This window comes from Xiphophorus maculatus, chromosome 14 (assembly GCF_002775205.1).
Source record: "Xiphophorus maculatus strain JP 163 A chromosome 14, X_maculatus-5.0-male, whole genome shotgun sequence".
NCBI lineage: Eukaryota > Metazoa > Chordata > Actinopteri > Cyprinodontiformes > Poeciliidae > Xiphophorus > Xiphophorus maculatus.
Window position 1 is genome coordinate 26,384,228 of NC_036456.1, and position 25,417 is coordinate 26,409,644.

General features: G+C 37.5%; 2 protein-coding genes across 4 annotated transcripts in view; one reads left to right on the forward strand and one right to left on the reverse strand.

Annotated features, from left to right (window-relative positions):
• Nucleotides 1–15,290, reverse strand: part of exoc6b (exocyst complex component 6B) — an 87,125-nt gene extending 71,835 nt beyond the window's left edge. Inside the window, exons 1-6 of the mRNA XM_005809418.2 lie at nt 15,128–15,290; nt 6,389–6,554; nt 6,276–6,323; nt 6,100–6,190; nt 5,204–5,249; nt 3,961–4,165 (exon numbers count right to left, since the gene is read on the reverse strand). Of these exons, the coding sequence (XP_005809475.1) occupies nt 3,961–4,165; nt 5,204–5,249; nt 6,100–6,190; nt 6,276–6,323; nt 6,389–6,554; nt 15,128–15,216 (645 nt within the window). The 5' untranslated portion in view covers nt 15,217–15,290. The remainder of the gene's footprint in view (nt 1–3,960; nt 4,166–5,203; nt 5,250–6,099; nt 6,191–6,275; nt 6,324–6,388; nt 6,555–15,127) is intronic.
• Nucleotides 15,291–15,864: 574 nt separating this feature from the next.
• tkfc (triokinase and FMN cyclase) lies at nt 15,865–25,364 on the forward strand. Of its 3 annotated transcripts, none has more exons than XM_005809424.2 (17): nt 15,865–15,935; nt 16,500–16,683; nt 17,603–17,707; nt 17,799–17,986; nt 18,450–18,528; nt 19,008–19,097; nt 19,913–19,947; nt 20,038–20,122; nt 20,401–20,490; nt 21,272–21,388; nt 21,684–21,803; nt 22,474–22,611; nt 22,685–22,791; nt 23,219–23,325; nt 23,400–23,433; nt 23,540–23,632; nt 24,625–25,364. In XM_005809424.2, the coding sequence occupies exons 1-17, from the start codon at nt 15,930–15,932 to the stop codon at nt 24,781–24,783; spliced, it is 1,737 nt and encodes a 578-aa protein (XP_005809481.1). In that variant the 5' UTR covers nt 15,865–15,929; the 3' UTR covers nt 24,784–25,364. The 3 variants fall into 3 exon arrangements, with proteins under 3 accessions (XP_005809481.1, XP_023201460.1, XP_023201461.1); XM_023345692.1 differs by having other exon boundaries at nt 15,884–15,935; nt 16,503–16,683; XM_023345693.1 differs by lacking the exon at nt 15,865–15,935 and adding an exon at nt 17,042–17,079 and having other exon boundaries at nt 16,594–16,683.
• The last annotated feature ends 53 nt before the right edge of the window (nt 25,365–25,417 follow it).

The following is a 25,417-nucleotide window of genomic DNA, read 5'->3' on the forward strand; positions in this document are numbered from 1 at the left end:
TTAGCTCCCAGACCGTTATTTCCTCAGCATCCACTTCTTCCTTCCCTCTCTCTTCCATGGCCCCGTGGCAGCAGACAATAGCCCCATTGTAACCCGTTCACTCTCCTCTTTTTCCCCCTTCTCTCCAGATCCATTTATTTTCACATCCTCGGTTGAGGGAGTCGTAACGACGGCTGGATTCAGAGAGTCGGGGCTAATTTGGAACAGAGCACACCACAGAGACATGCTGTCTGAGAGAACGAGAGGAAGAGTTTGGAGAAGAAGGGCGAAACAAATGAGACGGGGAGGAGGGAGAACGTCCCCAGCACTGATTACGTGACGAGATAATCCCAGAATCAGCATCAGCTCTGTTGCTTCATAATTAGCGGTTAGCTTCCTCGGTGGCTGAGGTGGATTGTGTAAAGGTCAACCTGGGGTTGGTGGTTAGCGACCAGCGCAGCATCCGAGGCTTTTTAACAGAACTATTCTGAACTGAAGACATCATCAGGTGGGAAATAAACACACCTTTTCATCCATAATAGGATAAACTCTGACATGCAGTCCCAAAAATATATGGAGGACTGATCCTGCCAAAATTGAGACACAAAGAATTTGGAGGACTGATCTTGCCAAAATTGGTAGTGACAATAGAAATAAATACATAGTTTGAAAAAGAAATTAATGTGCATCCAAAACTTCCCAAGATTATTTCATAGTGTGATGTAAATTTATATATTTTTTAATCATTTTCAACACTATGGCAGTTGTTTGTGTTAAAAAAAAAATTTAAGCTGACTGGAAATTTTGGAAATAAAAACAAAGAAAATACAACAAATAGTCTGTATGTAGGTTGTGTATATGTAATAAAATTCTAAAGATTAATGATGTTTTATTATAAATAAACCTAGCTTCACCCATCTTTCCTATCACTGTATATGGTGTATAAAATAAATTATTTAAAATAATTATATTAGGCCTGGTCAGGGGGCATGTAAAGCATGGTAGCCCGCCAGGCTTATAATCCACTGGGAGAAACCCCGCAGTATTAATTAAACAATTCCTCCAATTTCTAATCTTTGTGTTTTAATAATTAGTTTTTATTTTATTATAATTTCTCATTTTTTATAGTCTGTATCTATTTAAAACAATCTTTACATTTTATCTAATTTATCTTTTTTTTTCTATTCTGAATTTAGCTGATTCCTGTGCAGCAAAGTCAGCTTTTCTACTTATTGTAAAAGCTTGGTTATGAAAAGCTGAACTCAACTTTTTCCATTGCAAGAAAATTATGTCTGTAATAATTTTACCCTCATTAAAAATATAAAAATCTATCTACAACAGCTGGCTGAATTTAAGTCAAACTTGAACTTCAGTTGGGGGCCCGTACAAAATCAATAAAAGGGCAACAAATGGCCCCCGGGCCACACTTTGGACATCCCTGAGCTAAACTGTAACTCGGGCTTATAAAAATTACTAGAACTGCTGATGGGTGCACAACCAAGAAGATTAAATGTTGAGATTGGATCTAAAGGAGACTAAGAAGTAGCTTTCATTTCTGTAAACAGGATGCAGCACATTTTTGTGTATATTTTTCATCCTGGCATCTTTAAGTTTTGAAGTTTAATAAGTTTTGAAATTATTTACAATCTAATTTTTGACATTACAGAAGCAGAACACTTTACCAGGGATGTGAACATTTTACAGTGCTACCGGATTCATTAAAACCAGCTTTTTAATGAATCCTCCTGTGTAGAGACACAGGAGATGAAGACAGTTGCATGACAAAACTGGACCTTTAGTGACATCTAGAGGCCGTTTGAATCACACCACCAAAGACTGGTTGATGAGTCTGGGTGGATCAGCCTCCTGCTGCTGCAATGTCATTGGCCCCCAAAATAATCTCCAAATCAACAGCAAACACAGCCAGAAGGAGGTGACCTTTAACCTCCAAGAAACTCACCATAATCAGATTTCTAGCATTAAATTAATCTGTGAGAGATGAACACTTAAATTCAGACATGATGTTTGAAGTGAATCAATCAGGAATTTGATGCAGATCAATGATTTTAAAAACAAATCTTTCACAGACTTTAAGATTGTAAAACCAAAACTATCATTTTCCTCAACTTTCAATAACAGGAATATTGTTTTCAATTTGTGGTGCAGAATTTCATTTCACTTGTTAAAATCAGGCCTTTTTTGTTATTGATTATGACTGACTGTTGCTGGTCGCATAAAAAAAGGATTTGGTAGACTGACCTGAATCAGAACAATGTGAAACAATGTGAAGATTAAAAGACTTCACTTAAGATCTAAGAACAATTGTAGATCTACGCACATCATGAACATCTTTAGGAACCATTTCTAATCAAGATCATCTGTTCAAAAATGTCATTTCTTAAGATACGCCAATAAATCAATATTAACATATATTGCAATAAACATGTGATTAATATCAATAGATAATACGTTTGATAGAATACTCAATATATAGTATATTCACTGAACTACGATCCAGAACCGCACAGCATTCTGGGAAATGTAGGCAAAGGAAAGATTTAACTGATCAACCTCTCAACGCTACTAGCTAAGCAAGGTTTGTGGAATCAAGTAACTCACTTATTCTTTGGTTACCTAGCAACTCATTCTTTGGTTACCTAGCAACAGGCTGCGGGGTAACTGCCACAGCAGCAGTTTAAGGTTTTGCCTCATAACTGTTTAAAATTACAAAATAATGGTGTGGATTAAAAACTGGATAAAACAGAGAAGGTCACGCCACCAGTTTGACAGAATTTCAAATATCTAAAACAAAAAACCTAATCAATAATTATCAATATCAACTGATATGAAATGTTTATATCATGATATGTTTTTCAGCCATATCATCACAATTGCTTATTCCATTTCCCTTTGTTTTATGCTACTCTATTCTCTAAACAATTAAATATGAAAATATAAAACTGAACAGTTTCTGTTTCTTGAAATTCCCATCAGATTCTATGGAATAAGACACAAGTAAACAAACGGCCCTAATTTGAGCTCTGGATACCAGAGACAAAAATAAACAAGCAGTCGCTCATATATGACTTCCCTGGCGTTGAGAGACACTCAAACAATGAGGTAAGTGGTGAAAAGCTAAAGCGCGTTATCGTCTACGCGCCTCAGAGACTCCAGCAGCGGCGACATGTTTGTTTACTGGCAGCGGAAAACACAAACACTCTCAGAGACGGGGAGACTGATTCTGATTTACACACAGAGTGAGGCTGAAACACTGAGGAGTCAATATTAACCCGCAGCAGAACCGGTACTGGAGCGGACAGGAGAGTCCAGTTAGCACCAGAAACCAGCCAGGAAACTAACAGGAACACATTTAGGAAGTCAGAGCTCCACAAGCAGAGACAGTTCAACTTAACGCTAAATAATAATAACAGAGATGGAAATCTGAGAAGTTAACCTTAAAGAAACAAGATGTCATTTTTTTGTTTGTTTTTATCTGTAAACCAGTGGTGTCCAAACTTATTGTTAAGTTGAAAGCCAAAAAAATAAATTTTGTTTTAGTGACTTTGTGACAACTGTGTCACTAAGTCCTTTCAAATTAATGACTTTGGGCAAAAAGTTTGAACTCCAGTGGTTTAAAATATTGGTATCAGTCCAATATTAACAAATGCCTTCTTCCTTAAATGCCTTATATTTGTCCGGTCATGTGACAGTGATGAAGCAGAGCATTGTGGGAGGTTTTAAGCAGAAAAGCAATATAATGGCTTGTTTTATCAAAAGGTTGAAATGGTGAGGAAATTAATAAAATATTGGTAAATATCTGACAGGTATCGATATTGGCCGAAATTTTCAAATCAGCGCATCTTAAAGTTGGACATAATATGTTGGATTTAAACGTGGAAAACTGTGGAACAGTGACAGAAAGTGAAACAAAAGTGTTGCTGCTGTAAATTTAAAGCAGCGATGAGTTTGCGTTCCTTCTACCTGTTTGATGGCCGTCTCTCCGATCTTGTCCGAGTGTTTGCGGATGCTCTCCAGGAAGTCTCGCAGCTGCGTCATGGCCGTGTCCTGGATGAGCGTCCTCAGCTTGGGGATGTTCTCAGCCATGATGGAGCAGAACCGGTACTGGCCGGCTCTGGGAAGACACGTGTGTTCCAGCTGCTCTAAAGTCCGTAACGCAGGATAGTACCTGCAGCAACAGGAAGGAAAAGACAGCAGCTTTTATCTTCCAGGTAAGACTTAACTAACTCAGCCTGCTCGTTCTTAGAACAGCAGCCACAAGACGAGGAGAAAAACCCCCAAAACAAACGGCCAGTTTATGACCAACATGTCTGTTTTACAGCTCACTGGCACCGTCTAGTGTCTGGAAGTGGAAAGATCAATGACAAAGCAGCACAAAACGTTGGACAAAAATAACTAAGAACAATAAAATCAGACATAAAACCCAGCAAAAACAATAGACAGAATAAATGCCAAAGTAAAACAGAGCAATAATCAGAATAAGAACAATTAAATAATGAGTAATCGTTAACCTACTGCTGAAACTGATTTATGGGGGATTTTGAGTATCAAGAGATTCCCACGACAATCTCTGCAGGTCATTTCATTAAAAAATTCTAAAAATACATAAATAAAATAAAGTTGAATCTATATGGTTTCATATTTTTGGTGGTATCAAATCCTTCAACATTACTTCTGCTCTGCATTTTAAGATATTCTGACTTGCATTATGATGAGTCAAGACTAAAATTATTTGGAAAAAGTGAGCATGAATTCAATGTATAAATATGCATCATTATGAAACAATACATTCATAGTTCCTTCCACTTTAACAAGACCGAAACGAGAATTAAAACAATTTGAACTGGGCTAAATCTCAACATTGTGATTTGTTTGATTATAAACCTTCTAATGCTAAACGTCAGCTGATGTTGTAAATCAAAATTAAAAGCCGGTGAAGAAGTTTTGATTACCAGTCACACTTTTACTGCATTTCCAATGTGTTCTATTCATTATACTTATTTTACTATAATTTTTTTTATTATTTTGTGATTATTCTGATCATTTTTATCTTTCATCCTGATCTTTTATTGATTTAATCCTCCTATTTTTGGAATATTATATTTTTTTAAGTGACAACACGACAATTCAGCATCCCCTTCTGAATCTTGCCAGGTCTATTTCAGTTTGCACTGGTGTCCATTTGAAAAAAAGATAAATGTTTTACCTTTTGGCTCTCATTTGCTCCTGCAGTCGGCTGTACATCTCCAGAACTGATGAAACCAAAACAAAACAAAACAAAACAGAGAGTCAGCAGGTTGTTTAGAAACGAGCTGAAAGAATCACCTAAGGCTGCCGGGCCAAAGTGTAACAGAAAGAAAAACATGTCAATATGTAAATAGATTTTTGATTGGTTTTGTAAATGTGAACTGGCTGGTTGACCTTTGATGACCTCTGGAAACATTTATTAATATCTTTAAAATGATAGCAGCACATACTAGAGTCTTTACTGCACAAACCAGCACCAATGTCTGACACTGATTTTGTTTGATTTGGTTGATGTTTAACTTTCATTAATAGTTGCAAAACAGAAGCAGCACAAACAAAAAATTGCAGCACAAACAGAAATTATGGCACCAATTTTGTTTGATTTGGGTGATGTTGACCTTTAAACTTTTATTTATACAGGCAAAACAAAAGCAGCACAAACTAACATTTTTGCAGCACAAACGAACACTGCAGCATCACAAACAAAAATTTTAGGATTACAAAAGTTCAACACCAATTTTGTTTGATTTGGGTGATGAGAAGGAGCCGGTTTAACTGTTGAGCTTTCATTAATATCTGCAAAACAAAAGCAGATATTGCAGCACAAATGGAAATTTTAGCAGCACAAACATTTGACACCAATTTGGATGGTTTTGTTTGATTTAGAGAAGGTTCGGGGAAACTTCACTCTGGTGCTTCATACACGGTTTGGTGTCGGCTCATTACAAAGCCAAGTAGTTTGGTTCTGACTGAATTCAGCTGCTTGATCTTGGTTCTAAAGCTGGATGTGATTCAGAACCGGACAACCGGTCCGGTACAGTGTGACAACGTTGATCCAATGGTGTTCTACGTTACCTGGCAGGCAGAGAGCCAGCTTGTCTATGGTGGTGGCGATGTTCCTCTGCTGCACTCGGCACTGTTTCAGCTCCTCCATCGAACCGATGAGCTGAGAAGAAGGAAAACCGTCAGAGATTTTCACTGGAGAAGAAAAACTGATCTGAAGAGCAGAGATGATCACAAACCGCACTCACCACTTTCCCATCTTCCTGAAGTCGTACGTTGGTTTCAATCACCTGACTCTGAAAGACAAAAACAAGTTCAAACTGTTCTGTCCATCTGAAGTTCCTCCTCCTTTTCCTCTCACCTTCAGCTTCTGGGCCTCTCCTCGGACTTTGAGCAGCTCAGTAATGGAGTCGACGAAACCCTGGAAGTGATGGTTGCACATCTTCTCAATCTCTCTGTCGTGGTTCCTGATCCGAGCGTCGAGCTTCTCCATGAAGAGGCCATGTTCCTGACCGTCGTACACCGACCTGCATCAGAGGAAGGCAGAGAGAACACGAGAGAAAGAAAAATGTGATTTTAACATATTTATTTTTTAATAAGAATACATTATGACAGAGTTTACACTAACATTCACATAAATACTGAGTTAGAAAATAACTGTCCATCAATCAAATGTGTTTAAGGAGGAAATAGAGAAAAAAGAAAAAAATAAAGACAAAAAAGAAAAGAAAGAAAAAGGGGGAAAAATAAAGAAAGCATAAAATAATAAGTAAATAGGAGTTAACACAAATTAGGTCCCAGCTCAAGCAGTTCAAGTCAAACTGCAGAGAAATCCCAACAATTAACAGAAAAAGTGAACAATGAACAAATTCAGGAATATAAACATTCAAAACTTAAGAAAACAATATGGTAAAAATATAAAGAAAATGCATATTTAAAAAAAAACAGTTAATGAGCTCATGTTGGTTTGTTTCTCATCAATCTACCGTAAATACACAAAACTAACCAAAAATGTTCATTATTCTACATCTGCATTTCTTACTTTGTTCAGGACAAAATGAAAACAAAGAAACGGTTGCCCTGTTAAATGTCCACTAGGGGGCAGTATGTGTATTATTTATACTGAAACCCATTGCTGAGAGAGGAGGTTTGATTTTACAGAACCTGCAGCTGCTTCCCTGCTAAATAAAAAACATAAACAGACACGTCTTTATTTCTCAAGCTCTTATTCTGAAAGGCTTCCATGGGTATTATTTATTAAGGTTCATGTCTTTTAGGCTCATTAGGAGTTTGAAGCCTACTTATTGTAGCAATCTTAACTGTGACAGACTTATTTTGAAGGTTTCTGTGAGCTTTATTTTGAAACTAAATATTCCCATTTTAATGAAATATTTTATTTTTCTCTTTTGGATTTAAAACTTGAGGTTTATCTATATTTATATATTATTAAAAATCGAGATATTTCTGCTACTGAACAACAAAATAAGGCGATGTCTTTGGCTTTTTGGCCTTTGTCTATCCCTCAGATTTACATCTTTGAACTTTGACCATTTTCATTTTCCCTGATAAGACACAGACACAACCTGAAAAGCCAGATGGTTCACTATCTCTTAAAATTAGCTTCTAAATTATGGATTTACTTGTAGCGCACAAAGCCAATGGGGGTTTAAAATGACTAAAAATATAATTATTAGATATGAAACAATCTAGCTATTACTTTATGGGACCTAATATGTCTTTTATTGCCAAAAAATGTAAATTTTACCATCAAGAAACCCCAAAATACTTAGTTTTCTACTATCTTTGCTGTTTATTCTCTAGTGTTGGTTTCTTTCTTTGCATCTTCCAATATTTTCACTGGAAAAGATTTTTGGAGCCACAGAATAACATAAAATCTGATTTATAGGTTTAAATAAAATGTTTTTATATTGGATAAAGTGTTCCCAGTTGAGTATGATGATGGAAAATCCCAAAAGTGACCAGAGTGAGTGGAAAATCCTTTTTTAGGGAGCATGGTTCTTCCTGTGGTCTTTCCTTTTCTGAAACAACACACACACACACACACACACACACACCTGTGTGCCACTACAAGCCCCTCACCCTTCCTCCTGTTGACCAGGAAGTGCTCGGCTCGTACAATAGAGAGCAGGTCTGACGCCACCGCGGGGCTTTCTTTAGACACAAACAAACACGAGAGCCACCAGTGGGATGACCTCATGCACTTTCACAAAAGTTCAACAGAAAAATGAGTTTTGAACTTGTAAACACAACGTAAAACAGAAGTTCACCAACAAAAACATCCTGAAACGGACAAAATCCCATTAAAGAAATCATATTTTATGGATGAAAGTTGACTAAAATGTCTGAGATTCAGTCAGATGTTTACTAGGAGATCTGAAACACGCTCATCAAGAGTTTTGCGTTTTGTACCCTGTTTGCTTTTCACAGAACAGAAACACGTTGGAGGCAGAAAAAGACTCGACACTGAGGGAAGTTGAGATACCTTATATTTTGCTGCATTAAATACAACTTTTATTAATAGTACTCTGTAATTTTCAGTGACATTGTGGGTTTATAAGAATGTTTGTCACTGTGGTATCTCAATTCTCTTTTTTTCTCTCTTTCTGCAGGTGTAGAAGCAGACTTTTACGGTATTTTCTTATCTTCTCTCTGTTCTTCTGCTCTATTCCTCTATTTTACTTCCATTTTACCCTTTTAACTTCTCCAGTGGAGCGTTGAAGCGAAAGCTACAACTGCAGACAAGACACTTTAAAAAAAGTGAGAAGAACAGATTTGGGCACACCCATTCGTTAGATTTGGCTAAACACAGCAACAGTTTTCAAAGAATGTCCTTGTTGCTGTAGCTGAATTAAAAACATTTGAATGGTTGGAATAAACAGAAACATTGTAAAAATGTTACTGTAAATGTTGTGTCTTAATAGTGTGATACTTAATTTACATCAACAACCACCAGAAAGAGTAAAAGTGTGGCAATCACTTATTGTTATTAAAGCTTAAACATGGGAAAAATCACCAAAAACTCCTTGTTTTAGTAAACTTTGATCAAATCAGCAAACTGATGCTCATGTTCGTGTTAAATATTTTCGCTGACCTGCTCCACACCTGACTAAATAGGATCTTAACCCAGTTGGGAGATCACCAGCAGCTGGGTGAGTTAAAGTCATGACTCAGCAAGGCGTGTTGGACCCAACAAGCTTGTGTCAAGTTGTCTCTTCTCCTTTTAGAGATTTCCTCCAGCTGGGTTTGATGTGCAAAACAGAACAGTCTGCGCACTTTCAGGCTGAAGAAAAACTGGACTTGAAACCCTAAATAAAAACATCTTGGTTACCAAACACTGGAGTTAGCTGCTGGCTACAACATCAGCGCCGTTTCTATGGTGACCCAGAGTTTTACCACCAAGAGGACAAGTTTGATTCTGAGGGATTACAGTAACAAGCTAGAAATAAACCTCGGGCATGTCCAAACAGAGAAAAACCACAAAACGAGCCTCAACCAGCTGGCTGCTGCTAATAACGGGGTGGAGCGCCACAAAAACACACAGCTGAGCTCCAACCGAGTCCAACTGAGTCCAGTTCACACACAGACGACGAGAGGCTCTGATGCAACTTATTTTAGTTAATCCATTATTCAGATGATGCAGATTTTGCATTTAAACACTTCAGTCTTTTTTTTTTTTTTACACAATATTAGAGATTATTCTGTCATGGTAACAAATCTTGCTTGATGATAAATTGTCCCAGAAGTTATTTCAATAAACGATAATATTGTTGGTTTGAGACCATTTTCAAGTAATATAATGTCAATAAAGTTATAATAATGCAAGAACACATTCTCAAAGATTAGTAAACTTTAAATTCTAATGAATATGTAACACTGGAACTGGAGGCATTTTAATATACTTAATATACTTTAATATACTTTTAAAACATATATTTTTAAACAAAACAAAACAACATTAATTATGATTATGATTCATTATGAAGTCTATGTAATCAAAATTGTCCATTAAAAAATGTTTATTTGAGACTAAAACACCAAACTGAAGAGTTTATCATCCAGTTTTTGATAGAAAGAGAGAGAAAAAGAAAAACAATAAATCAAGCAAATGGAAGTTATTGACATTGTTTTAATTTATCATGTGATTAATTGATTTATTGCTTTTTGTGACTGGCCTAATTAAAAATACACTAAAATATGCAAATAAACAAATGATGAAATCCTTTTTTTAACAATTTATTACCTAATATGCAATAACAGAATTCATTTAGTGACCGTTTGATCAATTGTAGCAAAGGATGTGAATGCAGCTAAAAAAAACACTTACAATACCAACGTAGGTAGAAAATATTTATAGTCTAAGATTTTCTTTTAATTTGACTACAAAATGTTTATATTTTTAGTACAGTTTTGGCTTAATTACTGCTTTGAGTTCCTTGTTTCTTCAGAAAATGAAATTTTTTGAGTCCGTCCTAAAGTTAACAATCAATTATTAAAATATTTCAATAATCAATTAATCACATTTAATCCGATTAATTGTTTCAGCCCAAGATGCAACATCAGCAACTAGAAATTATCCAGAAATAGCACCCATGCAGAGTAAGGTTACTTCAAAATAACATTACTGAAGCAGAAGCAAAAAGTAGTCAAGTAAAAAACATTATTCAGCAGAATAACAAGGTAATGTAAGTAAATAAGAGATAATGTCTGTTTTTATGATAACACAATAGACAACAGCATAAAATTATGAGCAATTTTAGGTATTTTTATCAAGAGTAGAATATGCAACAGTAGAATCAATAAGATATTTACAAAACACAAAGTTAAATGATAAAAACTCATGACATAGCATAAAACTTTTGCAACATACAGTATGTTGCAAAAGTTTTACACAGCAGATAAATAAACCAGATTTTTTTGCCCATATCCGACGTTTTCATGGCAGTCTGAAAAGTTCAATTCCAATCTTTTCCCCCAACATAAAACTGAGGGAAATTAAATATAACAAATATAGGTTTATAGCAATTATCAGACGTAATCTGATGTTAATATTGGCTCACTTTCATTGTTAGTATATAAAATATTTATATATCATGATTCACAGCAGTGTAACATTAATATCTTTCCATACTGTCTAAAATTTGTTGCCTCATACACTCTTTGCAATTCTAAAATATGGTTCATTAAAATCAAAAGGACTTAAACCTAAACTTTAGCAACAAAATCTCAGACTTTCAAAATAAAACACCAAAGTATCCTACAAGGTGAAGCTGATATTTTTCATATCACTTAATCCAGAAATGAACACCACAACCTAATGAATTGTTTCTGCCCGTGGTTCATCTGATGAACTTCAGTGGCAAGCAGATGGTAACCATGGTGATTAATTATGACATATAAAGACAGAACGAGCTGCGGTCGAACCTAGAAAACCTCAACGTTTGCAACCTGAGGGAGTTCGCTTTCTCAGTCAGGGAGGAATTTAGCAGCCAGTCTTGACCTGCTTGCTGTTGCTGCTTCAGGAAACCAAAACCCAGAGACACAACAGTCCTACAGTACAGAAATGAATCCTGATTAACAATATTCACTGTAGAAATGTTACAGAACATCACTGCTAGATTCAGTCTGAATTTATTTGGACAACATTTGCTGCTAGAACAGCTGCAGGTTGGTAAAGGCCACAAACAATCAGAATACATCAATAATAAATGATGTTTTCTGCTTACAGTGGACAGACTGCTGCTGCTGCTTCTAAAAGTAAGACTGCTGAGCAACAAAACACCACGGCTTGGTTTAATACAAAACAAGAAGTGATAATTAGCTGTGTGGGTTTCAAATCCGCATTTTTATGCATCAAAGCATGCAACTCTATTTAACTTTTTTTTTTTTAATTATCAAAATACACACTGAAAAAGCATCCATACCTGTACAACCTTTCCATATGGTAGGTTAGTAGGTATGTAGGTTGGTACATAGGTAGCATGGTGGTAGGTAGGTTAGTTGGTATGTACCACCAACCCATGTACGTAGGCTGGTGGTAGGTTACTAGGTATCTTGGTATGTAGGAAGGTTGGTTGGTAGGTAGACATTTCCTCAGAGAAATTGTAATTTCAGTCTTCCACACAGCACTCTTACATATACATCAAACACTAAAAACATTACATTAAAAACATTAAGACTATGTAACTTTTACAAAATTTTTTTTTTTTACATATTTGTTAAAATTATCATAATGTTATGACAATATAAGAAAATACAGATAATCTGAGTAAAAATCTGATCTCCTCTGCCTTCTCCCAGTGCTCCCAGTATCAACTGAACTGCAGAAATACACCACTCAGTCCAAAACACCCAATCAGAGACAGGAGGTGGGTCTTAGAAGCGCTATTAAATCACATGACAACTTCACACTGATTATGTTGATCAGTTTTAAATATTAACAGACCTTTTTTGTTTTTTTTTTATTCTCTAAAGAGACTCAACAAGGAAGAAAAGTTGAAACCATCTCCAGAAGCTAACTTAGTCACAATATAAACAGACCCAGAACATTTGTGGATCTACGCAGAGCAAGAAGTGAAAAAAGGGAAACGATTGGGACAGAAAGAGGCTGGAAAAGATGAAACATCAGGGAGGGAATCATCCAGCAGCCGACAGCGTGACTGAGTCACCCAGCGTGGCACCGAGCAGCTTATGCTCAGAGGAATGTGTCAGCCAGAGGTGATGAACCAAGTTGTCAAGTTGCATTAGAGCCTAGATGTATTTTCAGACTGCTGCCAACGCTGGATGCAAACTCTGATCTCACAAAACAGGCTTTAAAATACTGCTGTTAGTTTATAAATCACTGTACGGCTTAGCACCACAATACATTAAAGATCTTCTGCTGTTGCATCAACCTTCCAGACCTCTGGTTCTGCTCTGCATCCCCAGAACCAGAACCAAACATGGAGAAGTAGCATTCAGCTTCTATGTGTCACACATCACAAATCTGCAACAAACTTCGAGAAAACTGTAAAGCAGCCAAAACACTGAGCTCATTTCTTCACCAAAGCGCCTTTGTGCCGACCATATTTTTGGACACATTGCCTCAATAGGGGAAAAAAACATCTAATTAATTACGTTGGAAAAGAGAAATGACCGTCGCATTAGAATAACAGGAAAAAATCCATCTCTGAGAAGAACACAGACACCTTTGATAAGGCTTCAATAGGCCAGTTCCTCAGCTGCATTTCCTCCTTCATTCACAACTTGTTTCCTCTCTGGACAATCAAAGCAAACACTGCTGGCCAAGGGCGCCGTCCTCCTGGGTAGAGCGTTTCCATTTCCAAAGAAGAGCCTGAAATAAAACCAACCTGCATTTCTAATGTTCACAGATTTCGTTCCAAAAAACTCAGTTCTGAGTCAGTTACATAGTGTGAAAAAATATTCATACCACTTGCAATTTTCAACATTTTGTCATGTTAACTTCGATGTATCCCAGTGGGATTTCATGTAAAAACCCAACACAAACTAATGCAAAATGGTGGAGTTGAAATAAAAGGCTGCGAGGTTTTGAAAACATTTTTACAAATAAAAATCTGTAAAGTGTGCATTTGTGTTCAGCAGTAAACAGTCTGGTCAAAGCCTGAACTTAAATACAATTCATAATATGAGGCAACAATAAACAGATTCTGTTCACAAAGTAGCTGCAAAACACTAAAGCAGGGCTGCCCAAAATCAGTCCTCGAGGGCCAGCATCCTGCGTGTTTTAGTTCTCTCCCTGGTTTAACGCACCTGGATCAAATGACGGCTTATTAGAGGCCCAAGACGAACATTGACATGCTGAGAAGGTTGTTACTACCAGCAGGGAGAGAACTAAAACATGCAGGATGCCGACCCTCGAGGACCGACTTTGGGCACCCCTGCTAATGAATATAAAATTAAGCTTAAAAGATACTTTATTGATCCTGGAGGAAAATTCTAACTCTACCTATCCAGTTTTCTTCAAATAGTTGTCATACATGCTAATTGATATGGGCAGGAAAGATTTTCTGTAGCAGTCAGTACTACAGCAGCTATGGAAAAGCCTCTGACTGAAGATAATATAAGACACTGAGGGTTATGCATAACGTCCTTTATTTTATGAAATACCCTTCTTAGCGCTCTCATCTCCAGATATTCCCCAGTCGTCACCAGAACAGAACAAACCTTATTTAGTACCTTTTTAGCATTTTTAAGTCGCTGGTTCTGATGCTGCAAACCCAATAAATGATGGCAGTAGAACCAAATAAGCAGTGCTTCAAATGATCAACTAAGAAAGGATGAATGCAAATAAATGTCACACTTTTGAGACATTTAGAAAACACGTCAAAATGTGGGAAAGTAGTTTTGGTAGGCTTTGTTTAGCAAAACAACAACAGCATTTTGACCCAAATCAGGTCAAAACTACTAACTGATTAAGAGTTTCTACTAAATAACAGACCTACAGCATAAGAAATTGTGCCAATCATTAACAAATACTATATTTCATTACTTCAGTAACAAATATTTAGCATTTTCAATGAGTGACGGTGACAAAAAAGGCAACTGCACTTGACACTCCCTGATAAACTGTACAGACTACCTGCTGCTAAGTCTAAAATTAATATATAAAGCCTTCAAAACTTTTTCCCAAAAGGCTGACAGACAAAGACAGAAGCCCGTGATGAAGCTTACACCAAACGGAGAGCATTAATATAGCTATAAAAGCAGTGTTTCCAGTAAGTGTGAACAGAATGACAACTAGTTAGCTCAGGAAGCTAACGTTAGCCTAACGGTTGGTTTACCTCCTGATAAAAGTTACCAAAGTTAAAGGACAAAAACTAGAGAACCGGGTTGTGACAGAAACTTTAAGTAAGACAAGAAGTTCTGTTTAAGTTTTAACTCCAGAATGTATTACATAAATTAGCCATATTTCATGCTTGCTAAAGTTAGCCGGTTAGCTGTCCGATAAAGGAAGCATATGTGTTTAAAGTTTTGAAGGCGCTCTCAGGAGCCGAGTGACGCCGAGCGTTGGACCATCTTCCAGCGGGGCTGACAGGCGCGCAGCCGCCGCAGGCTGACTCACCGGAGTGTCGGCCCGATGCAGTTGGTGTCCGTGCTCTCGATTTCCCGCAGGATGCGTTCGTGTTCGGCTGCTGTCTCCACGCTCGCCATCCTGCATGTTGCTGTGGACGGTTCCAAGCTGCGCTGAACGAACGGACCGTACTGCGGACAGGTTTGGAGGAGGAGCCACACAGTGGGGTTAGGAAAATAGAAGGGGCAGCCCGGGTGGGCGGGGACTCCATGCGTTTCCAACCTGTGGTTCGGGTAGGAAGGACCGTGCTTGTTTGGTGAAAAGTAAAACAAACAAACAAAAAAAAAAGTGTTGAGTTTCCTATTGAAATATTTATCATATTTAAATAATTGTTGTTTTTTATTATTATTTTTATTATTTTTTTATTTATTATTTATTATTATTTTTTTATTTTATTATTATTTTGTGTATATATAAAAATCAAACAGAAATTAAAATTTGGCTTGATTTTTTTTTTTACATGTTTCAAATCATTTTAAACAGTTACTAGTGAAAGAGTACCTTATATTTTGACATCTTGATGTCAAAATAGTCTCCATAGTCTTCGTAGACTATGGAGAAATTTTAACAAATCCAAATGTTTAGCATTTCCACTTTCTATAATTAAAATATTTCCAAAATAATCTTTACTAAATTTACTTCTTTTAGATTACATACAGATGTTTTACACACCAAAGCGATTTTATTTTGAAGGGAAACTAACATCCGGGTTTTGCCTCTAAATTTCTTAGCTTTGACGCTGCTACGTCATCCTGCTGCTGCCTGTCGGGAGAAGCAACAACACAAGCCAAACATGGAGGTAAGTGAGTGAATCGGCTGTTTTGTCACCAGGACAGTCATGCACTGAGAGTTGGTGAAGCTTTATTACTATTTAGTGGAGTCTGGTTGGATGAATGGAGCGTCTTGGTAACGTGGTTGAGCTAACTGTGCTCTGCAGAACCAGAAGGATCAGAGTCCATTCAGTGATAAGCAACTGCTGCAAAGGCTCTCATTTCTGAGTTACAATAGTCGAACATTTTTACTTTTCATACTCAGACAGTTTCCAAAAGTAAAAGATTATCGACTTTTGAAACTCGGAAATGTAAGGGGTTTTTTTTTTTCTAGAAAATTTCAAAAATTAATCTCAAGTTTAATGTATGAAGTTTTTTTTTCTAGAAAATATTCCACTTTTCAAACTCAGAAATGTCCACGTTTTTTTCTAGAAAATTTCTGAGATTGATCTTCTAATAGTTTTCCCGCATCTTCTCAAATCTTTCATATCTTTTTAGTGTTTTAGTTTTGCAGAAATCCTCTGCTCAGCTCCATTTGCGTCAGTCAATCATAATATTTAGTTTGATAACAGGATATTTATTCCCATGCCCAGAAGAAGTTGATCAACTCGGTGGATTGCTGTGTTGATGAGGCTCTGTGCGGCCTGGTCAGGGCCTCTGGGGGCCTCGCTCTGCTGAAGGGCCACAGAGTCATGCTTCGCTCTGACCTGGACAGTCTGAAGGGCAAAGTGGGCCTGCTGTCTGGAGGAGGTTCAGGACATGAGCCGGCACACGGGGGTACGACCTTTTATTATCGATGACCTTTAAATGTTGGAGAAAAGAAAGTACACCCTAATCATTTTTGGAACGTGAAACTAGAAGTGCGTGATTATCGCATCATTTATCATGTATCGTGATAAATTTCTTACCATGATAAAAATTTTGATTTATCGTTTTTACTATGACTTTATTGCCACCGATTTCCTTCATTTTGGGAGATTGTTGATCAGCTGATAGTTAAATAAGAAGCCGATCTTATCCACCGATAATAAACAATAAATCAATTAATCACAAGATAAATTAAAATGAACTCAATTATTTCCATTTGAACGATTTATTGTTTTTCTCTCTCTTTCTACCAAAAATTGGTTTTCAGTTTGGTGCTTTGGTCTCAACTAGCCCCTTTTTTTGAAGGTCAGTTTTGTTTTAATTCATTTTATTTGTTGCTTGTGTTGTTTTGTTTATATAGTTGAAATGTTTTCCAGTGTTAAATGTTTATTAGAATTTAAAGTTTATTGAGAAGGGTTCTTGCATTATTTAGCAAAATTTCAGACAATAAAAAAGCATCGACAGATCAGGCTTTTTAAAGATTAGTAATCCATGATCGGCCAGAAAACTGCAATCGGTGCACCGCTTTTTATAGAGATGGCCACTTTCTGTTGACTCAGGGGTATACTTAGTGTTTTTTGGCTTCATATTTTTTTAAGTCTGCTTGGTGTTTTTAGTTCACTTAAAGTTAAATTTAAATTGTTTTAGATCCTAATTTGTGGTAATATGTAAAACCAGAGAAACAGAAGAGGGTGTACTTTTTTTCCCCACCATACTATAGGTTTGCAGTTTGCTGGCATTTAAACAGGGGCGTGGAGTCCCAGTTTAATGTTGCTGGTCCCAGTTTAATGTTGCTGGTCCCAGTTTAATGTTGCTGGTGTGTCTTCAGGTTATATTGGTGCTGGCATGCTGTCTGCAGCCGTGGCAGGAGGAGTGTTTGCCTCTCCGCCTCCTGCCAGCATCCTGGCTGCCATTCTCACCTTACACCAAGCAGGTAAATCTGCTCTTCAAATATTAACAAATTAAATTTAGTTTTCAGATATAAATATACATTTGGAGTCTGGTGGCTCTTTCTGGCTCTCCAGGAGCTTCTGGGGTTCTTCTCATAGTGAAGAACTACACCGGGGACCGGCTGAACTTTGGCCTTGCGGCGGAGCAGGCCCGTAACCAGGGGGTGGCCGTTGACATGGTGATTGTTGCCGAGGACTGCGCCTTCGACCAGCCCAGTAAAGCGGGCAGGAGAGGCTTGTGTGGCACCGTCTTCATACACAAGGTGGGTCACAAAAACAGCTGAAACCACAAACAGAAAGGGATCATATAAAGCATCAGTTAGGAAAGTGTTTTATTTTGCACAGTTGGTAGCGCTGTTGCCTTGCAGCAAGAAGGTCCTGGGTTCGACTCCTGGCCCGGGGTCTTTCTGCATGGACTTTGCATGTTCTCCCTGTGCATGGTGGGTTCTCTCTGGGTACTCCGGCTTCCTCCCACAGTCCAAAAACATAAATATCAGGTTAATTGGTCTCTAAATTCTCCCTAGGTGTGAGTGCATGGTTGTTTGTCCTGTCTGTCTCTGTGTTGCCCTGCGACAAACTGGCGACCTGTCCAGGGTGACCCCGCCTCGCGCCCGGAACATCAGCTGGAGATAGGCACCAGCAGCCCTCCTGACCCCATTAGGGACAAGGGTGTTAGAAAATGGATGGATAAAATGAATAAATGTGTTGCTGTTTAACTGTGTTCAGCTGGCGGGGGCGTTGGCAGAAGAAGGCTGTTCGTTGGACCAGATTGTTTCCAAGATGAAAGAAGTTTTGAAAGGGATTGGTGAGTGTCTTTCTCTATAGTGTCCGGGGCCGCAAACGGCCCAGTGGCCATTGCGACCCTTGGATTAATTCTGTTCTGTTAAAATCTTCTTTCAAATGAAAATATTCAAGGGAATCTATTTTGCAAAATTCACATTTTTACGTTTTTGTTCTTCTATTTGGGTCTCTACTGCTTCTAAAAACCACCAAGCGTTTTTGGCAATAAGTTAAATGTTTTCTGGTGTCTTGAAAACATCTTGATTGTTATGTTACATTCAATGGGCACTGCACCGTTACCTAGCAACCATAGTAGAACTCCGGTACATTTGGCCAGCTGGTTTTATGCGCTGTACAATGGCTGCTGGAAAAGACAGTGTTTTGTTGTTGAAACAGAAACCATTTGCTGCATTCTTGCTGGTTGTGCAGGAGGCTCTCCAGAGTTGCTTGAGTTCATCTTATCACTGTTAATTTCACTGTTTGTGATGGATTCTTGCATCACAGGCACGTTGGGAGTGAGTCTTTCTCCATGCAGCGTCCCAGGATGCCGTCCCTCTTTCGACCTGCCGCCAGGAGCCATGGAGCTGGGACTGGGTAAGAGCCGATGACAGGAGGGTTGAGAGTTTGGTAAAAAGGTTTGAGGTTGTAGACCTGATGGACGGAGGTTTAACTTTTCATTCTATCTATAAAAATCAAACTATGAATGTAAATATTTTAGGGATTGTTATGAAACTGCTCCACCTAGTGGTTTAAAATGCTTTAAAAACTGATAAAACTTCACTTAAACCGTTTTGTTTCTAGCGCTTTAATTTGACCCTAGACTTGTCACAATAACACATTTTGCTTGCGATAAATTGCCCAAGTAATTATTGCCGTAAACGACAATATTGTTGTTTTGAGACCATTTCCAAGTAATTGACAATGACATAATAATGCAAGTTTGATCTCAAATTCAGAAATACTTGGTTGATCCTAAAAGGACATTAAATAAAAAGAGACCAATAAACTTTAATTTTATAAAGAATGCTTAGCCCTGGAACTGGAAGATATTTCAAATATCCAAACTGAAACGCAACAAACAAAAGCAATAAATAAAACAGAAATAAAAAACACACACAACAGAAACCATAAATAAAATGGATCATGATGTTTCTATGAACAAATTTGCCCTTCAAAAACTATTAATCATCAGAATAGAAATGGTTGAAGTCATTTTAATTCATCATGCGATTAATTAAATAATGGGTTATTGCTACAGGATAAAATGGCCCTACTAATAACATTTGTATATGTAGCTGTTAGCACGACTCAGAAAATGTGTTACTGTCACTGTAAATAATATTTTGCTTGACTTATTCTCAAAAAATTCAGTTTTAACTTGTACTATATATGAATCTGTTGTCCATCAGGAATCCATGGAGAGCCTGGAATTAAGAGGTCAAAGGTGAGTCAGAAATACTAACAATAACCACCTGCAGTTGTTTTTATTGTAATGTACTAACAAGCTTTGTTTCTTTGGGTTCTTGTCCATCAGGTGGCGTCCGCAGATGAGGTGGTGAAGACGATGATAGATCACATGACCAACCCAGACAGCCAATCACATCTGCCTTTGAAATCAGGTCAGGTTATGACATTCTTATTAGTTTGGTGTTTTAGTTAGCATGTACCATATTGTTGCTGTTTTTTATTTATCTATACATCTGTATATCTTTACATTCTCCTGTGAGTGGAGCCCCCTAGTGTCCCACCACAATACCCCATGTGTATTTTAGAACAAAACATCCTAAAATATAGTGATCAACCTCACAGCCTCTACAGGATCAGGTGTTTTATGCCTTCGTGACTCTAGTCAAGGCATGAGCTGCTTAATAAAACTTGGTTTCTAATGTTATTACAGGTGACAGTGTTGTTCTGTGTGTGAACAACCTTGGCGCTTTGTCCTGCCTGGAGATGGCTGTTGTTACCCGAGCGGCCATCACCTGCCTCGGTGAGCAGAGACCCGCTTCCATCCGTAGCTATTTAATGAATCTTAATAGCAATGTTTTAGTAGTAGTATACTATGTTAGAACAGTAACAACATGATTTAACATCACCTTAGCTAGGGCTGCATAATAAATCACAAATTTATCGTTATCGCTTTGTACACAACATTGCAAAGATTAGCTTGGACTGATATAAACTGGTTAATTATTTAAGTAATTTGTGTTTAGATTCTATGTTTGTACTCTATTTGGGGACATTTGTTTTTAAGTGCAGCTTAAAAATTAGGGATGCCAGATATTTCAGGATTAAAGGATTTAAGACAAAATGTCGTAGATTTTTACTCCTTAAACTGACGTTTAAAGTTGTTAAACATTCTGTAAATTTAAATGTATTCTTTCGGATTTGGTGAGGGCTAATGTTCATGAAAAAGATTTGGAAACACATGTCAACATTAGATTTCCAATGCAGTTTTTAAGAATGCATTTTTTGGATACAAGGGACACAAGTGAAGCATAGTATGGACCTCAGATGAATAAAATCCTAAACTGAGGTAGATTATTTTGGTTAAAAATCTGAAAAGTGCTCAACTGGTGATGAGTCGATATATCCTTACTTTGTGTTTCATTTACTTAAAATAGTTGAGTCGTTTTGGAAATGTTAAATATAAAAGCGACACTATTTTGTCCTCTTTATTTGAATGTTTTTGTTGAGGTTTAGGGGAACAAAATCAAGACTTTTGTTCTAATGGTTGTACGGAACTTTATCGGTGGTTTCCATGGTTACAGAGAGCCGTGGGGTGGTGGTTGCCAGGGTGATGTCAGGGCCGTTCATGACATCACTGGAGATGGCGGGAGTGTCTCTGACCCTGATGAAAGTCAACCCGGAAACACTGAGGCTATTTGGTAAACAGTTTGACGCACAGAAACCTTTTTTTTTTACATCAGTATTTAAAAAATAATAATATGGAAGGAAGAGTTTTAGGTTTAGGTGCAAATTTAAATTTTGTTTGATTTCATGTGCTTTGCTTCAGACTTCTCAAAGCTATTTAGAAATATTTTAATATTTTTTTACTAATTTAATTTGTGAGATATTTTACATTTATGTAACTATAACATTTAGTTAACTTATTAAGTTTAATCTGTTCTTGCAGTGTTGGTTAACTGCTAACCAGTAAAGATCCTCCATATCTCAACTCAGATACTAAGACCAGCGCCCCCGCCTGGCCAAACCTCAGCACTGCTGCTGTGAGCGGACGCAACTACATCACAGAAGCTCCTGTTATGATCACACGGACACAGGATGACAAACACTCCAAAGGTCACTAAATTTAGTAACAATCTGTGTTTATTTCATGTAGAAATATTGTAAATAACTTTGCTGCATCTAAACGCTCCAAGAGCCTGGAAATGAAATTTAGACAAAGCTAAGAGCAACAGGACAAAAAACAGACAAAGTGCGTGCGGACATTTAGCCAACTTCACCCCACCTATCCAGCCACTGTGGCGCTGTTGTAAAAGTGCTGGCTGTACATTGCTGGAGTGGAGCTGTCTGCCCTTTATATCCCGAAATTTGATAAAAACTTGACATGGAGTTAACAATTTTGTTGAGAGTTACTAATTTTACTGCTTGGATCTGTTTTCCTGTTCCATTTTGTCTATTTTACCTCTTCCAGAAAAGAACTCCAAAGTGAAGTTTGGTTATTTTTGATAATTTTGTGTATAAAACTATTGCAGATCCTGAAATAGGACAACTGATTAACGTTTTAATGGTCCTTTACAATTACCATTTATTTATTTGTTATGGTGTTTTTCACATCTTTTGAAACGCCTTTGCTTGCGTCATTGGTATAAATTTGTTTGTATGTAATTATATGATGTCTATTTATTTATTCAGTACTTATTTAAATCAAGCTAGCTAACTTATGTTCCTATATTAATGTATTATTTATATGTAAATTGAATCTTTTGCTGTTTTATATTTTTCCCAGGGCCTCTGAGTCCTGTTATGCACAAAGTTTTAAACAAGATTTGTTCCACCTTGCTGGAAAAGCAGGAGGAACTAAACTCTCTGGACCGGGCTTCCGGGGACGGAGATTGTGGCAACACTCACACTCAGGCTGCTAGAGGTGAGAAACGACAAAGTTTTTACAGGAGGAAAACAAAAACTGATAACAGACCATTAAAATGTTGCTCCTGCAGCCGTTGAGGAGTGGCTCCAGGATCATGTGGTTCCTGGTTGCCCGGGGCAACTGCTTTCCGTCCTCGCTGGATTGGTGGAGGAGAAAATGGGCGGATCCTCAGGAGCGGTACGGCAAGCTGATTTATTACTGTCGAAGTACCAAAAATGTTCATTATAGAAAGAAACAATGAAGCTGAAAACTTGACAAACATGAACAGTAAAACTGATGTTAAAGACACTTAAAATTTTAATTAATAAAAATAAATGCTCTTTTTCAAAAGAATTGAGTAAATGCAATTCCTACAGTTCTTTAAATTGTCATTTATTTATTTTTTTTCAAATGAAATAATAAAAAAACAGCACACCTAGGACAAGAATCGCTTCCTTGACAAACCTAACAGATATAACCTGAGATTGATGATAATAAAATAATTCACAGCAGTTTGATTATGTGCTAAAATGGCCTGCCATTGAGTGCTTTATGTATTTAATTTAATTGTGTTCATATTTTGCCAAACAATCTCAGATCAGTTCTTATTTTCTGTGTTTTTCAGCTGTACAGTCTGTTTCTCACCGCCGCAGCTGGTCATGTGACCGAGGGGAAGACCAACGGCGCCGCCTGGGCTGCTGCAGTGCATGCTGGGACACAAGCCATGAGAAGGTACCCAGATAACCTACATCACGTAAACACATCAGTCTAAACAGATTAAAGTAAAAAATAATGTCTTCCTTCAGATACGGAGGTGCTGACCCTGGAGACAGAACGATGGTGAGAAACGAGGATTTATGTTTATATTGATCATGATATAATGTAATTTACTGTTAAACCTGAACCTGTTTAAACTTGGACCTCTGCTGCTGTCCTCATTCTGTAGCTGGATGCTTTGTGTCCGGCTGCAGATGAGCTCATGAGGCTAACTACAGCACCACCTGCTGGACAGATGGCTGTGCTACATGCAGCTGTGGAGGTACAGTAACTACAGACACGTTTCATATTATAATAGAATAGAATAGAATTACTTTATTCATCCTAGCAGGGAAATTATTTCGCAGTTACAGCAGCATAGAGACAAGACACACAACAACCACCACTGAGTAGCAATTGTAGACAAAATAAAAATAAAATATAATATGCTGTCAATATAAAAAGCAACTTAGAGCAGTCCTTGCAAAGATTCAAAAAATGCAGATACAGTATGCATATGTAAATATATGTACAGCAAGTGTGTCACAGTGCAGTTGTGCAAAATTGGACTGATTAGTGCAGAACAGTGATTTAGCTTTTATTGTACAGTGAGATGGCATGTGGCAGGAAGGATTTCCTGTATCTGTCTTATTGTTTACATCCTGAAATTTCACGCATGTGCACAACAATGGAGGGTAAAAAGACTATTACATGCCATCCAATTGTGCTGAACCTGTAGAACAACAGTGTTAACAAAATGAAACCTGGAGATGTAGGTATTATTAATTTAGTGAAGTGCGCCACAGCAAAAGGGGAAAATAACACAGAAAAACCGTTGCACAACTCAAAACCACTCTTTCTTTTTTTCTACCCTCTCCGTCAGTTATGCTACAAACAGATCTGTTGCCATGGCAACTGACAACAGCTCTACTAATGTATCAGGATTTAACACCAAAACACAAACATTTTCCACACAAAGAACAGAACATTACAGTGTTTTTTTTAACTGAACCAAATTCCACAGCACATCTACATGCTAGCTTGTCAAAGTCAAGCTAGCATAACTGACCCACTTCCCTCTACCTCGATATTTCTTTTTAATTAAAATTTTGCCTGACCTTGTTATCTCGTGGTCGTAGTGTTGACAATTAGTAGCGAAGCACTGCGACCCTTTTTCTTTTACATATCAAGCGTACATTTAAGATTTTGTGCATTATGTTGACAACTTGACGGCTAAAAACAGTCATCTCCCCTTTATCTCCTCTGACTCTGCAGAAAGCAGCTGCGGGTGCTGAGGCGACACGTGACCTCACAGCGCGGGCCGGGCGGGCCAGCTATATCGCCGCCGAGCGGGTCACCCTGCCTGACCCCGGCGCCGTGGCCGTAGCCGCCATGTTGAGAGCAGTCGTAGAAACGCTGGCGGAGCAGAAGTGAGGCAAAACCCACAATGTTAGTAGAGATTTGTCACAAACATTGATGATTTAATCACAAAAATCAGTTTTATTACTGTGAAATGTTTTGATTTTTGCTTGTTTAGAGTGGTAGTTAGGCCCTCTAAACTGTATCCTAATCATTCCTATTTTTGTAAGAAAATGTGAAAAAATGGCTAAATTGTGCCTTACAATTTAGACATCAACATCATCGTGCAGTGGTAGTTTTACATAAACAAAAAATAGTTTTTGCATTTCTGTTGGGCTAATTTTCAAAATAAGTAAGAAATAAAAACAAATATTTTTTTATAGAAAGCCTTGAAAATGACCACCTGCTGTTAAATGTTGCTTTGAACAAATGCGAAGTACGAAGTGGTGTCACTTCTGAGAAACGTAGTGCTTGCCTCAACCTTTACTGTTTTTGTTTTGTTAAAATTCAAATCAGCTAAAAATTGGGATGTTCAACTGTTGCTTTGAGTTATTTTGTTTAAGATAAAGTGTTTGGATTTGTTTATCCTGCACAAACATCAACATTCGAGCCTACATGTTGGTACAAAATAAATTTATGGGACACAATTGTTTTAATTGCTGTGGTGTTTCCTTCACTTTTCAATTGTTTACATTTGAAATCTGGATTT

Excerpts from the sequence above, each read along its gene's own strand:
- tkfc (XM_005809424.2), top strand. Across the intron at positions 20,491-21,271 it reads AGCGGCCATCACCTGCCTCG|AGAGCCGTGGGGTGGTGGTT; the intron begins GTGAGCAGAGAC and ends CCATGGTTACAG. Across the intron at positions 21,804-22,473 it reads GGATGACAAACACTCCAAAG|GGCCTCTGAGTCCTGTTATG; the intron begins GTCACTAAATTT and ends TATTTTTCCCAG.